The 16,358-nt window shown below is 40.3% G+C and overlaps 1 protein-coding gene and 1 non-coding gene across 3 annotated transcripts in view; both read left to right on the top strand.

The window, feature by feature from the left end:
• ACADM (acyl-CoA dehydrogenase medium chain) overlaps positions 1-16,358 on the top strand; it is a 37,155-nt gene that overhangs the window by 16,452 nt on the left and 4,345 nt on the right. For both annotated transcript variants that reach the window (XM_038413591.2, XM_043490428.1), the window contains exons 7-11: positions 5,008-5,138; positions 6,392-6,500; positions 8,295-8,435; positions 8,541-8,636; positions 10,013-10,261. In XM_038413591.2, coding sequence (XP_038269519.1) covers positions 5,008-5,138; positions 6,392-6,500; positions 8,295-8,435; positions 8,541-8,636; positions 10,013-10,261 — 726 coding nt within the window. The remainder of the gene's footprint in view (positions 1-5,007; positions 5,139-6,391; positions 6,501-8,294; positions 8,436-8,540; positions 8,637-10,012; positions 10,262-16,358) is intronic.
• On the top strand, positions 10,751-10,842 carry LOC119860858. The gene has a single exon (XR_005294674.1). It is a non-coding gene; the product is annotated as a small nucleolar RNA SNORD45 (small nucleolar RNA).

Below are 16,358 nucleotides of genomic sequence, written 5' to 3'. Positions count from 1 at the left end.
CGGTCTTCACAGCTGAGGATGTGAGGGAGATTCCCATCCCCATGAGCCATTCTTTTTAGGTGACCCATCTGAGGAACTGTCCCAGGTGGTTTTGGAATAAATCGCTAAATTAAAGAGTAATAAGTCACCAGGACCAGATGGTATTCACCCAAGAGTTCTGAAGGAACTCAGATGTGAAATTGTAGGCCTACTAACTGTAGTCTGTAACCTATCATTTAAACCAGCTTCTGTACCAAATGACTGGAGGACAGCTAATGTGACGCCAGTTTTTAAAAAGGGCTCCAGAGGTGAACCTGGCAATTACAGGCCAGTAAACCTGACTTCAGTACTGGGCAAAATGGTTGAAACTATAGTAAAGAACAAAATTGTCAGACACACAGATGAATATAATTTTTGGGGAAGAATCAACATGATTTTTGTAAAGGAAAATCATGCCTCACCAATCTACTAGAATTCTTTGAGGGGGTCAACAAGCATGTGGACAACAGGGATCCAGTGGATATAGTGTATTTAGATTTTCAGAAAGCCTTTGGCAAGGTCCCTCACCAAAGGCTCATAAGCAGTCATGAGATAAGAGGGAAGGTTCTCTCATGGATTGCTAACTATTTAAAAGGTAAGAGACAAAGGGTTGGAATAAATGGTCAGTTTTCAGAATGGAGAGAGGTAAATAGTGGTCTGGGTCTGTACTGGACCCAGTCCTATTCATCATATTCATAAATGCTCTGGAAAAAGGGGTAAACAGTGAGGTGGTAAAATTTGCAGATGATACAAAACTACTCAAGATAGTTCAGTCCCACGCAGACTGCAAAGAGCTACAAAGGATCTCTCAAAACTGGGTGACTGGGCAACAAAATGGCAGACGAAATTCAATGTTGATAAATGCAAAGTAATGCACATTGGAAAACATAATCCTAACTATACATATAAAATGTAAATTAGCTGTTACCACTCAAGAAAGAGATCTTGGAGTCATTGTGGATAGTTCTCTGAGAAAATCCACTCAATATGCAGCAGCAATCAAAAAAGCGAACAGAATGTTGGGCATCATTAAGAAAGGGATAGATAGACAGAAAATATCATATTGCCTCTATATAAATCCATGGTATAGCCACATCTTAAATATTGCGTGCAGATGTGGTCACCCCATCTCAAAAAAGATATCATTGGACTTGGAAAAGGTTCAGAAAAGGGCAACAAAAATGATTATGGGTCTGGAACAGCTGCTATATGAGGAAAGATTAATAAGATTGGGACTTTTCAGCTTGGGGGAAAAAAGAGAACTAAGGAGGAGTATGATGTGAAGAAAGTAAATAAGGAAGTGTCACTTACTCCTTCTCTTAACACAAGAACCAGGGGTCCCCAAATGAAATTAATAGGCGGCAGGTTTAAGAACAAACAAAAGGAAGTATTTCTTCACATAACACACAGCCAATCTGTGGAATTCTTTGCCAGAGGCTGTTGTGATGGATAAGACTATAATGGGTCAAAAAAGAACTAGATAAATTGGAGGCTAGGTCCATCAATGTCTATTAGCCAGGATGGGCAGGGATGATGTCCCTAGCCTCTGTTTGCCAGAAGCTGGAAATGGATCACTTGATGATTACCTGTTCTGTTCATTACTTCTGGGGCACCTGGCATTGGCCACTGTCGGAAGACAGGATAGAGGACTAGATGGACGTTTGGTCTGACCCAGAATGGCCATTCTTATGTTCTTTCTATTATTGAAGTTTTATCAGCATAGTAAACCAATTAATCACTTAGTTGCTTGGACTCATTTGACCCTGTGTGGTTTTTTTGTTTAAATACTTAGAGGACAGCATCAGTAAATAGCTTTTCAATACCCTAATCCCAAATGTGGAAATTTTAGTTTTGGTAGTTCAAAAAATTTAGCTTTATCAATGGTGTCTCATTTATCACAAATTTGCAATACATGTATTTAGTATTCTTATTCATCACAGTGGCTTATTGTGAGCTTCCACCCTATCAGGGCCTATACAGAATAGAGCACCCCAATGTTGTGGTATCTTTGTCTTAAGATTTGCTTTGTACTGTATCCGAAAGATAAAACTAAAGTTTATATGTGAGCCCCACTTTCCTGATGATCTTTATCAATAGTCGTCTTAGTAAAGGGCTTCACCAGGTCCCTGATGGGATCTATTAGGAAAAACAGTTCAAGTTTGCATGTAGGGAGTGGAACGTGAGATGAATATGTTTGCACGTGTTTATACTGTATGTACATGTGTATGTGTGTGTATGTATTACATATTTGACAGCCCACTTTTGTGCGTATTTGTAATGAAAGGGTAATTGCTTGTCAAAAGAGAGCATAACAGTAATTTTTTTGGGAAGAAGTATGAATGCCATCTCAGTCCGTGTTGTTTCTGATACTATGATACATGGAGGGTGGAAAGACAGCATTTCTTTAACAGCTAAACCAAGACGTGCCTCATTGTGACACAGGGGCTCATTTGTGCTTCACTCTGTCAGCAGCTCTTGTCAGGCCTGACATAATCACTGTACCTAACAAACTATTGTCATATCTGTATTTAAAAGGTGGCATGTAAGTTATCATTAGAAAACTAATAACTCACATTTTTGCATGATGTATGTAGTGGATGTGTATAAAAAATTCTAAATATGCACCAGAATTATATTCTTAAAATGTGTTTGGCATGTAATGCATAAGCACAGACTGCCTTAGACAAAGCCTGGTCTTCAGACAGACAATGAAGGTACATGTTCGGTAAATAAAGGTATCAAGTCAAGTGCAGGAGGAGATAGCATGGCGTCTATGCCCAACAGGAGAGAAGCTTGATCTGGTTTTACTTTTTGAAAAATACATTGCAAATGTATTTACTTGTATATAAAGATGGGGGCTGAACCTCAAATGATAAGCAATTCAATAAAATGATGATCTACAATACTACTGTATTATAAGACGGCATAGAGTGGAGGTCTTTGAAAGCTAATGACACACTAGTGATTAATCTCATTGTGAAATGTATGCATTAATGCTATCTGAGGAGATATGGATACATAATGATATTATGCTTTAAAGTCTGTGGCCAAATAGGGAGAAACAAGCTGCCTTCCAGATAGGAGACAAGGCAGCTATTTGTCTCCTATGTAAATTAAGCATGGCGCAATCAAAACAGCGGAAGCCCTATTTACATACAGGAGGATGGGAAAACCAGAGGAAAGGAAAAACAGCATGAGGTCATCCTGCCTCTTGAAACAAAGTAATTGAACTTTGAAAGATATAAGCAAAGAAAGAAGCCATCTTTGGCATCCATCACTAGACAGACACAAGGGAACAGACCTCTTGTAAGCTAAGAAAGATGGGTCCTTCCGTGAAGGAGGGAGATAGATTTGAAGTCCCTGGGAACTGAATATAGGTGAGAAACCTCATTAGGCAAAGATCTTTCACCCAGGAAGACAAGGGGAAGTTAGCTCCTTGTGCTTCTGTGGAAGGTCCTGACTGAGAGGAAGTCAGCCATGGCTGGGGAAAAAGGAAGACCATCTTGAACAAATTCTGTACCTTGCTAGCTTAAGTTTGAGACTTTTCGATTTGTTTGTAACGCTTTGTAACATTATTCCTTTTTCTTGGCACCAGTTAGCCTATGTCATTTTGTAAATAAATTTGTTTTATTTTTACTATAAGTCAGTTCAGTGCTTGCTGTGTTTAAAGGAAAAGGGGTATTTACAGTTAAGTTAATAAGCTGTCATATGCTTTTGTGTCTTTAGAGGAACAAACACACCTTATATTTTTCTGAACTGTCCAAGCGAGGGGTGGACATTAGAGCACACAGTTTGGGGAATAATTAGGATTGGGAGTGTATTGGGATCACCTTGCAAGTATTAACCGAGGCTGGTAGAAAGCCACATAGGGGTGACTGGCGTGTTGCAGGCAGGCTGCTGGGGTCAGAGTTGCAGGACCAGAGCTGCAGATATTCATTGGCACTCAGAGCATCACCTGCATGTTGTTGCTGACTGTGAATGTCATGGCTTGGAGTTACAGTAGCAAAGCATTTGAGGCACCCAGGGTTACAGGGCAGGTGGTTACTCAACCCCTCACTATTCTGGATTGCATCCTGAACCCTGTGACGCTCATACAATTGGGTTTTTTGTACTCATTAGAAGAAATACAAACACTGGACTAAATTCTACTCTCTGATCCACTGGTGTACTCTTCTGTATCAAATAAGGAACTTTCGCTATTCAAAATTATACTGGTATTAGAGTCTAAATTTCTTTCTGCTGTAAAGGTGTAACACAGACTGCATTACAAGCTTCTCTGTGTTCCATCAGTAGTGTGACTTAGGCATATCCTTTAGGGACCATATCCTAGAGGTGAGAGGAAAGTCCATTCCTTTTTAATCCATGTGTTTTCTGCCAACAAGGTGCCATTTTTAGTAGTGCACAGTCGCTTACATCACTGGATTAAGACCACCGTTTTTTTAATATAGGCTCCTGAATATCGAATACAAACTTTCAGTCACTACCAACCTGAGTTGGATTCAAATTAGCAGCTTAAAAGTGAGGTGGTTTGTATTCTGATAACAATTTTAAGAGCCATTCAATCTCCCAGTAAAGCACTATTACTATACACAGACTGAATTATTAACAGTTTTTACATTTTGGTGCATTAGGGATATAAAGATAACAGGGGAGTCTTAAAAAATAAAATTGAGTTGTTACCCACATTACTTACTACTTACCTACTATTTCAAAAAGTAAACTGCACAGTATGGCTTGTCAAAATCTTCCATAATGTCTAGTAATTCACTTTGGAAGTTTAAACCTATTAAACATATTTTCGCATTTTATCTACTCTTTTTGGTAAGGCTTCTTTTAATTCATTTGTGGAAACACATTGAGTCAGATGAAAAAATCAAGACCATTATAAGTAATAGTTTGGTACCTACACAGTGTGATAGTCTATTCAGTCCTCGTCATAAAATGAAGTGACTTGTTATTCTGTGCCTTGCTTTGTTGTTTTTCTTTTAGGCCTACTGTGTAACAGAACCTGGAGCAGGCTCTGATGTGGCTGGTATAAAAACGAAAGCTGAGAAGAAAGGAGACGAATATGTCATTAATGGTCAAAAGATGTGGATCACCAATGGTGGCAAAGCTAACTGGTACATTAACTGCTTATTAATCAGCTTTACAGTTTCAATTACGTAGTGTTCAGCCCTTCACCATGTTTTATATATAACAGAAAATTTCCTCTGACTAAGATAAGTATTAGGCTCTCTTTTATGATCCCTCTTCTAAATCTTCATGTTCATTACATTCTGTTTTGAGCTGTGATCAATATATCACTACAGAATTTTGCAGCTAACAATGCACACTTTAATGCCCCACAAGATCTACTAAGGAAACCACCAGATAACAAAACTACTGAAAATTTGTTTGATAGCAGCATGATTTAAAAGCCAATCAATTCTACCTATTTTTAAAGGGAGAAAAATTGCAGAGGATGACTTACTTGTACAGTACTCAAAAGAATTTGTCTTATTATTCATTACTCTGCCTTGATTGTATACATGGTCATTGAGCGTAGTTTTTTTTTTCTAGCCTCATATACAGCTATACGAAACGTGTCAGTTCCCACACAGGTGGTTATAAAAAAAAAAAAAGTTACATTTGTGTGGTGTCTTAAAGATAATACTTTCCAAGCTATCCCAAATCTAGATGTTGTTGCCTTGAAGTCTGAAGAGAGCATTTTTTTAGAAGTACAGGTCTCTCATCCTGACCTACTTAATATCCTGTACAGCCTGCTTCAAAGAAATTGGCTTAATGGTTCAAGATCGTTAAGGAGGAACCATTCAATACCACCTAGCATATGTCTTATGTCATCAGTGAATACTACAGGAGGTGACTTATCAAATTTGTTTCATTTTTCTTTTAGAAATGAGCGGCAACTTAGACTTAGAAGAATAAAATTAATCCCTTCCATGGAACTAAAGGTTTTCACACAATCGCCTCCTCCCCTAATCCTTGATCTGTTGTGAAATGACCCATCTCTGCAATAGCTTTTTCATAATCCTTCCTAAAGATAGTAACTAATGTAATAAAAAATCACATTGCAATATGAGGAAACGGTTCTTTGTATCAGTTATTTGTTTTGTGTAATTTTGTTGGCACTTACATACCACAGTGGTGGGTGTACTGGAAGTGCCTCAGTAGAAATATTTCCAATTTAAAGCAGGCTGTCTATTGTTCATATCCTCTACCAGAAGAAAAGAACTTAATGCCTCCTTTTAAGAATCTTTTGATAGGGTTAATGTAATATGGTAGTTAGTATCTATCTTAAAAAAACTTGTATCTGTTTATCTCTTAATCATGAAGACAGGTTTGAGTCACTCAAGTTACTGTGTGTTTGCACTAGGTATTTTTTGTTAGCTCGTTCCAGTCCTGATCTGAAAACCCCTGCCAGCAAAGCCTTTACTGGATTTATTGTGGAAGCAGACAGCCCTGGAATCCAAATTGGAAGAAAGGTGGGGTGTATATGCATAGATATTTATAAGAGTGCTAGTTAGGTACTAGGAATTGCACTTCTCAAAAACAGTAATGATACGATTAATATGAATGCTTTTTAACATATTAAGTATACAACATAATTGTGCCTAGCACAAGAAATCATTTTTGTACTCATTGCTATTTCTATATTGTGACTCATTTTTAAAGAAGTTTGAAATAAATTAGTGATGACTTACTAGGTCTATCATATTAGTATTATGGGTTTATTTCAAGTCAACATGAGGCTTGGTCACCTGGATGGTTTAAAAAAAAAAAAAAAAAGAAAAAGCCTGATTTGATCTTGTTTACACTGGTGTAACTCTATAAATAACCATGGAGTTACACCACTGTACATCTGAAATATGTGAAATCAGAATTGCATTTAAGACCAATTTTTCTTGCAATCAGAGGACTTTCTTTGTTTTGACTGCCGGTGTGCGTGCGTGTGTGTGCATGTGCGCGTGCACGCGCAAGGAAGCATGACTGATGGGAGTAAGGAAGGAGCAGTTTATATGCAAAACCCCACACCTTGAGTTCTGTCTGAAAAGATTTTACCTATTGTTTCAAGTAACACCTAACTATTGAAAATGAAAAATTACTTATCCTCTATATTTTACTGTAGTGTATTTGACATAACTACATATATAGTCAATTGCATTGGATCCTCTGCATAGAGAGCCAGTCTCTTTTCCTTTTCCATGCTACTTTTAAACACACACGCAAACAGGAAAAAATGTGATTACACACCCACAAAAATTGTCAAGGGGAAGGGGGAGAAGAGAAATGACTCATGGGCCAGTGTGGTACCTGAAACCATTTTGTCAACTTGATGGGCAACTTAAAATGTCCATTTAATTAGAAGAGGAACATATGTCTCCTTTCCTTTCCCGACTCCCAGCCATGGCTGTTCTGCCACTTGAACAGCACCAGTACATGCAGCAGGTGGAGCCATGCTGCCGATCAAATTTGTTGTTTTACATTGTGGAGAGGTATCAGAAATGCTGTTTACTGATTGGTCTATTTCTTGGGGGTGATCAAAGGGACTCTGTCATATCAACTTAAACGTGAAATTTATATTTTTGTACTTTTTCAAATAAATCCAAAATTAAAACAACCTTGTACAAAACAAACTTCAATAGAAACATTTTTGACTTTATAACATTTCAATAGAATCTATTTCTGAAAGAACAGTTTCTTTCAAGGAGAACACTAAACACTAAAATGTTTTGTTGCTAGTGCATGAAACTGCTTTAGAAAATGGCTGTAAGCAAAAGTTGAAACTAGCGATTTTTCATTGTACTTAGAAAAATAAAGGGAATAAAAAGCATAAGGAAAAGAATGATTGATATTTTTTTTTTTAAATCATTGGTTTAAGTAACTCCTTGAGTGTTTTTAGCATAAGTAAAGAAATTGTTTTTGGTTGCTTGTTTATCAACCAGAAGTAACTCTTCAAGGTTAAAACCACCAAATGCAGTTATGTCAGGGCAGTTGTTTAAACTTTCATTCTGGAGAGCTTATCTGTCTTTTGTTTAAAAATATGGTTTATAAAACAAAGGGCAGGAATACACACAGTGGTTAATTGCTATTTGCATGTGGAGTTACTCAGTATGCATGTCTGAGTGCTCTGTGGGTGCATCTGGTGTGTTTAACTTTGAAAACTTGGTTGAAAAAATCTGTTTCAATTTCTTTTCAAGTAAATCAAAATTTAGAAAACATGTCATGCCATGGAAGTATTCTGTTCCAGTTATACCTTTTGTAAACTTCTTTTTCAGGAGATGAATATGGGTCAGCGCTGCTCAGATACAAGAGGTATTGTCTTTGAGGATGTGAGAGTGCCCAAAGAAAATGTTCTAAGTGCTGAGGGAGTTGGTTTTAAAATTGCTATGGGAGCTTTTGATAAAACCAGACCTCCAGTAAGTAGCAGCAATAAGGTGCTTTTTTTAAAAAAGCAAACAAAAAAACTTAAGGTAAAAGTGGAGAGTTCAGATTTTACTATGTACTGTATTTGAACTATACAGGTAGCAGCAGGTGCTGTTGGGCTAGCACAGAGAGCATTGGATGAAGCTACTAGGTATGCTTTGGAAAGAAAAACCTTTGGAAAACCAATTATAGAGGTAAGTTAAGCAAAAAGTACAATCCACAGTTTCGTAGCATGTGCTATTAAGATATTCTATTTTCATGGGACTACTTTATAGTATCTGTCTGCTCTCGCTCTGCTTTTTTCAAATGGGAAGGTAGAATTGAGCACTCCATATAAAATCATAAATAAAGCTAACCAGGTACTAACTCCAGAAACTTTTAAAGAATGAATTGGTAAATGGTAGGTCATTTGAAAGCAATGTGCTGGGGCTGAATTTCATCAACCAGATACTGCAGTTTCCTTATTGATTGGGCAGGCAGCTGCAGCGGAGAGAAGACATGATACCAACTTTTCTTTTTGATGTAAAGCAGGATACAGACTGCATTAATAATGTAGCTAAACAGTGCAAAGCTAAATTTTGTAATTAAATAGGTTTTAATTTTTAATTACCGTATATACTCGATTATAAGCCAGTTCGTTTATAAGCCGACCCCCCCAAGATGGATAAGTAAAAATGGAAAATTTTTATGACCCATTCATAAACCGACCCTATAATCCAGGGGTTGGCAAACTTTGGCTCCCGAGCCATCAGGATAAGCCGCTGGCAGGCTGAGATGCTTTGTTTACCTTGAGCGTCTGCAGGCAGGAGGTAAACCTAAGTAAACAAAGTCTCCCGGCGCACCAGCTGCTTACCCTGACGGGCTGGGACAGCAACTGGTGGGGAAATTTTTTGGGGGGGAAAAGCTGGTGGTCAGGAGAGTAATCCCTGTGACCACCCCCTACATGACCCCACCCCTAGCCCGGGACCCCGACACTCTCCCCATCCCATCCCTTCCCACCTTATCTGGAGAGGGCCAGGGGAGGATGTCTCTGGCCTGGCTGGAGCTGCTCTGGCAGGCCGGGCAGCTCAGCCGCAGCCTGTTCCAGCGGGCTGGGCCGGGCGGCGCGGCTGCAGCCTGCCAGTCCCGGAACTGCAGCTGCTTCAGAGGCTGCAGGGAGAGCAGTGTGGCTAGAAGCGGAGAGACTCTGGCCCCGCCTCTTCCCTTCTGGCTCTACTGGCTGTGCTGCCTCTCCTTGTTCCTTTGGGGGGAGGGGCTGTCTCACCTCTCCCCTTTCTCTATACCCGTTCATAAGCCGACCCCCTTCTCTGATGCTTCCCTTTTTTACTAAAAAAAAATTCGGCTTATGGAAGAGTTTATATATAGTACTTGGAACTATGCCCCGAGCTATAGGTGTGAGATTCTGCCATTCCCCATCCCATAGCATATCTCTGAACAGAATTAATTCCATATGCTGCTTTGCCCACAATATTAAAGAAGCTACATTGTTTCTTTTGTATTCACTGTAGAATCCCAACTAGGCAATATTAACCTGCTTTTATTTTAATCCTTTTATTTTATTTAATCCTAGCACCAAGCAGTGTCCTTTTTGCTGGCTGAAATGGCAATGAAAGTGGAACTAGCTAGACTGGCTTACCAAAGGGCTGCTTGGGAGGTTGATGCTGGTCACAGAAATACTTACTTCGCGTCCATTGCAAAGGCATTTGCTGGTGACATTGCAAACCAACTAGCTTCAGATGCAGTCCAGATTTTTGGAGGAAATGGATTTAATAGTGAATATCCTGTAGAAAAACTAATGAGAGATGCCAAAATCTATCAGGCAAGTAAAACAAATAACTAAAATATTACTATAGGGATCGTATTATGTCCACAAAATGAGCTAGTGGTTGCTTGCTTTTAAAATACACTACTAAATAAAATTTGAAAAGCTGCCTTCTCCCTGCTCACCTCACTTTTTTGTGTGTGCAGGTTTTGCTTTGCACCTCTGGAGGTAGGATGCATCTTCTAGGTAGACTGGGGAAGGAGGGTAGCTTTGTGACTGGCCTAGAAGGCAGCTTGGGATTTGCTGTGCCAAGGAACCCTTCTGCCTTGTCCTCCCCCACCATCCAAAGGCACAGAATCTCCCTTATTTCCATCACTGAACTTGCTTTAGCCAAGGTTAGGCAGCATGTGGTAGCGCTTCATTCACTCTGTTGCCCCTATTTTGGAGGGAGCTGGGATGATGGATTGGAAAAAGCAGTTCTGGGCTACCCAAGGAGTGAGGAAGGGGAGGATATTTTGGCTTTAAGAGAGGCAAAGTAGCTTCCTAAATCAATGATGAGCCTTGGCATGTATTATCTGAAACTAAAGTTAATGATTGTCACTACTTTTTTTAGCTCTTAGAATTACTCTTGAGACTTTAGAGATGTGCTACTTGTGCCTTCAGTTTTTAGGGCACTCTCATATTATGTGGATATTTTTATTCTGGGACTTGAGTGTCTTTCCAACTAAGACCCATCTTTCTAAATGCTATCTTAAGTCTGAGCACAGAAATGTTGGCATAGCAAGTCTGTAAGTAGGCTAAAACACCATTCTTAAAACTTGGCTTAAACATGCTTTGTCTTGACCCCACACTACATGGCCAGTACTTAAGCAGCCTGAATTAGTTTTAATCAAACATTCTCAGCCCAATTCAGATAACTCTTAAACTAAGCCACAACATAAAAAGGGCTGTGTGTAGTAAAAGGAAGGCTGCCCCCGTTAGCACTTCGTTGGTATAGCCGGTGTCCAGTGTTGTCTTAACGAGCTCCTTTGCAATGCTGCTGGGAAGTTCAATGAGGCTCAAGTTCACAGCAGGGAGCACTTGCTTAGGTAAGGTAAGAGGAAGCTGAGACTGAAAGGAAAGAAACCAAAATGTAGAGAAGAATATAGACTTTAATCCCCCACTTCAGTCTGTTTGTTCTTAAACAGTTTTTAAGGAAACTGAAATTATACAAAAGAAAAGGAGTACTTGTGGCACCTTAGAGACTAAACAAATGTATTTGAGCATAAGCTTTCGTGAGCTACAGCTCACTTCATCGGATGCATTCAGTGGCCACTGAATGCATCCGATGAAGTGAGCTGTAGCTCACGAAAGCTTATGCTCAAATACATTTGTTTAGTCTCTAAGGTTCACAAGTACTTTTTTTTTTTTTTAAAATACAGACTAACATGGCTGCTACTCTGAAACCTGACATTATACAAAACAGTTAATATAAATAATCAAATCTACAGACTATTTTAAAAGTCTTTCTGAAGTGGGGATTGAATTTTCTTCTTCCTTACACTATGATCCACTACACTTGCCTGGTGGCAATACTGGTGGTAATCCTCACCCATTTGCTAAATCACATAGACAGAAAGGAGGATGATTACTTAAACAAAAAGCCACTTCAGGTACTCAACTTCTGCTCAGCACTAGTACTGCAGCACTTTATCTCAGGAACATTATTGATACTAGTTACTCTTCTAAAGGAATGATTGTAAAAGAATTCCTTTGCACAAACTGGGGCACAGTACTTTATTCCTAATACTAACTATCAAGTGCAGTAATAGGAACAACTAAATAATTCTGAAAAGGAATTAGTTATTTCACCACACAGTGCGTTTCCTAAGCCACAAAATATTTATCCATGTGAAGATGCTGGTGTAAAGAGAGTTTAGAAACCATGTTCTGTGACTAACTATCAGTGTAATTGGTGGGAAACTTTTCTTTGCCGCTCCTGTTGTGTTTGGTTCACATGAATGGTATAAAACTATTTCATTATTATTATTAATTACTATAGTCCTGAAGCTGTTCTGGTTTCCTCTTTATATAAGAGAAAAAAGAAAGGAAGCTGCAACCTTATTCTGTGTTTAGTACAGCACATTTCTATACCCTCTGCAGAACCTGAAGACTTGTATTCAGGTAGAATGCTGTTTAGTTCTCTTGTCCCATGACAGCAATCCTCTTTTTAACTTTTCCTCTACTTTATTTTTCTCTGATACAGGGAAGCAAAATAAGAAAGAAGGGGGAGGCTTTCATCTTTGAGTTTATTCCTTGGCCGGGATTCGGGAGCCATTTTGTCAGTGTTCCTTGGGCAGCTCAGTTTTTCCACAAGCAAGCAATGGATAAGGCAACTGATATCTGTAGTCCTAGGCTCTGAAATTCATCTTCCACTGATGCTCTTGTGTTTTCTTTCATGATTATTTGCCGGTCCATGAAGTGTGTAGCATTAACTCTCATCAGAAAATGGACAGCATTCATCTACAGCTGATAGACAAGGCCTACATCCTTCAGAACAAGTGTTACTCTGGTAGTGAGATTGTCTCAAGGCTGTTTTAAAAAGGGAGATTCTGTCTTGGACTATTCAAATTACATGTAATGGTCCAGATTCTGCCCTGTGGTGTGGCTCCTTTACAGCACAGTAGTATACTCCAGCAGCACAAAAGCAGGTTTGGACTAGAGGTTATGAGGCTGGGGCTTTCCTGTGATCTCTGGCTGCTCTAACAGCCTTTCAGGTCCATTGGCAGCTGGTGTGAGTTAGAGCAGCTTCTTAGCTTCTCTGACTCACACCAGGGAACCAGCTCAAGATAAGCACAACTATGGCTTTGCATTCCCCAAGTTTAGCTGTGGCACACACAGGCAGCCAAGGATTGGGGCCCAGATCTTGTTCCAGTTCCATATGTGTGTGTGTGTGTGTGTGTGTGTGTTTCCTTTGTCAGTGAATCTATAAATAGTGTTATGGGACCATCTACTGGAGGGAAATAGGAAAGAATTCTGAAATCCCAGCCCAATTACGCAAGTCTCAGACAAAACATCCTTCCTTCCAGTTCTTTACCTTCTCTACAGAAAAGCTCAGTCCACTCAAGCTCTGTCCCAGTACCTTCTCTGGTCTCTAGGTGTACCCGTTCAGGTTCAGACCTCGTGCTTTTACCTCTCCAGGGGTGTAATCCCACAATTTTCCCACTCTTAGACCTGGCGTGGGCTACTGTACCTTGTGATGCCCTGTGTATAAACTATGCTTACCCTGTAGGTCTGACTGGGTTTAACAGTTCTTCCCTTTGGCAGTCTGTGACCAGTGGTGAATATTGTGACCAAACAGTTTGTTAAAAAACAAGTATTGTTTATTTCTCACAGTAGAAACAAAGCATAAAAGAAAAAGGATTTTAAAACAAATTATAATCTACCCATGTATCTGTCTTACTTGAGAGAACATCTTACCATCCTCTGTTTAGAACCTAAGCAGGCCAACAGCACCCCAGCAGGTGCCTATGTTGTTGTGGTTTCCCCAAACAGCTCCCCAGTCCCTTTATAAACTGATATTGACCTTTTGATCTTCTTGTGTTCCCAAGTCTTTTTCTGTCTAGCATTGTCTCTTAACAACCACAAAGTGCCTACCAAACAGTGACTTATTTTGAGTAATTGTTTTCCTTCCTACCCAACATATTCATACAGTAAACATTGCCAATAACTAGGGCAACATACAGTATTAATAGAGCAGATCCATGTCCATCGCAAGCTCTTCAAATATTTTTACTGTGTAATTAGGATGCTTTGGGTTTGTAAAACTGTTTTAGGTTGTCGTCTTTATAAATGGCCTATTACGTTTCAGAGTAATATCTTTTTATATCAATCATAATATTTATGTGAGAAATCTATCCAGATGTTTGATTTGATGCTCCCTAAAGGGATCAGATTCTAGAAGCTCATTTCATAGAAAGGTTCAGAGGGAATTAAGGTGCTGTTCTTCTTCGAGTAGATGCAACTATGTATTCCACTTAGGTGTGTGCGTGTGCCCAATACATCGGAGCTAGAGCATTTTGCCTAGCAGTACCCATAGGGTTAGTGGATAGAGGGTCAGCGCTTGCACCTTGTGGTCATAGCCCCTCCTCTGGCTCATTTGAAGCAGCATTGCCCTGGCCCCCTCAGTTTCTTTTTACCACCTATGACTGGAGTTGGAGCTCTGTGTGGTCTTAACTTCACAAGCTCTCACTATTGTATTTTTTTTTCTAGTTGTTTGGAGTATCCTTATGTTAGTTAAAAGAAAAGGAGTACTTGTGGCACCTTAGAGACTAACAAATTTATTAGAGCATAAGATTTCGTGAGCTACAGCGCATCCGATGAAGTGAGCTGTAGCTTACGAAAGCTTATGCTCTAATAAATTTGTTAGTCTCTAAGGTGCCACAAGTACTCCTTTTCTTTTTGCGAATACAGACTAACACGGCTGCTACTCTGAAACCTGTCCTTATGTTAGTTAGATTCACGTTATTTGTATTTAGTTAAGTATTCCCCTGAGATGCCCACACCAGGGTTTAAACATTGTCAGTCATGTGGGGGAGTAATTCCCAACAACAGTCTCCACATGTTGTGCTTGGGTGAAGCCCACATCAAGGAGCAGTATTCAGTCTGTAGATCGTTTATGAAATGGACTCCGATGTCTAGGGATCTTTGCCTAAAGAAGCACCTACTTGAACAGGCCATCCTTCGGCACCGAGGCTCTCGTAGGATCGGAGGTCAACCCTCTGGTTCTGAGAATGCTGGTGTTTCAGGCTCTAGAGGGAATTAACTAGGCTCTGGTTCCAAGCTCTGGTTCCAGGCTCATCACCCACCCCATCGTCCCTGGGCCCCGCAGCCTCCCTGCCCACCTCCCCATCCAGGGCTTAATTTGTCCCAGGACTTGCTGGGGCTGAGTAAGTCTGCTGTGAAAAGTGATATTTACAAACATACAGATATCACTTTTCCCAGCAGCAGACTTACTATCTAGTAAGTTTTTTGCAACCAAAAAAGCAAAAGAAACAACAACAACAAAAAGACAAGAACATGCAAAGCACCTTATTTGTTTCTATTCTGTTTAGGTCCAGTAAAGAATAGAGACCACTGTACTTTTTTTTTTTTTTTTTTAAATTACTGAGTCTGGGGGGAAAAACCTACATAAATACATTACAATGATTTGGACCTGTTACATGCATATTTATTTGTTTTTCCTAAAGTTAATTATTTTAGGAAAAATTGTCAACGTGGCCGCCAGCAAGAGTTAGTGGCTGCACTCTGAGGCCACCAAAAAATTTGTTGTGAGAACCCCTGATCTAACCTCTCTCTGGTGCCGAGTAGGGAGGTAAGAAATCCTGTACCGTCAACTCTGGTTCTGGCTCCAGAGCATCCATTGAGTCCAGTATGGACAAGGGCGATGCCAACACTGATTGACTGTTTCCACATTGGCAGCTACAGACCTGCTCTGCCTTTCCATCCTGACCTCTCCCTTGGTCTAGGACATTGCCAGGGCTGCATCATTTATAGCCCCATTGGCTGCATGGGCTGCTGAACCCTTGGGTCTGTTGGCACCACACTCCGATGTTCCTCTTCCACAATCTATAGAAGCAGGGCCAGCACCAGGTTCAGTGCAAGGGACTTCCTTAGCACTGGAAATCTCCTCAGCACCATTGCATTTGGCACTGCCAACATTACTGTGGCAGCTCTCACCACCCTCCACTTCGGCACAGTCACCTGCTTCAGTAATGCCACTGACTTTGGGGTCGACACTCCTTCCAGCACCAGCGAACTCTGTGCTAGTGATATTGCTTCATTCATTGGTGCCAGTCCCTGCCTCATTCTGGGCAATGAATGAGTCAGACTGGCTACTTGCTCCCTCAGGATTGGCTTCACCTTTTTACCCGACACCCAAGGCTTCTCGGCACTAAGGTCGGGATCTTCTTCCTCCTGCTCTCCATCACCTGACCCACATTGGGGACCATTTATGGAGTACTATTATGGCACCAGGAGTGGCACTTGTCTTGCAGTTGGCTGAGGGGCCCCTGGCCTGGTGCCTTCTGGCCAATAATGCCACTAATAAGAATAGGGCCTCCATGGAATCTGTGGGACACTCCTCGGTTGCAGAGGTCACACTCCTCAGCTCACT

The sequence above is a fragment of the Dermochelys coriacea genome, chromosome 8 (genome assembly GCF_009764565.3).
Source record: "Dermochelys coriacea isolate rDerCor1 chromosome 8, rDerCor1.pri.v4, whole genome shotgun sequence".
In the NCBI taxonomy this organism is placed as follows: domain Eukaryota; kingdom Metazoa; phylum Chordata; order Testudines; family Dermochelyidae; genus Dermochelys; species Dermochelys coriacea.
This window is presented reverse-complemented; position numbering and strand designations above follow the sequence as displayed.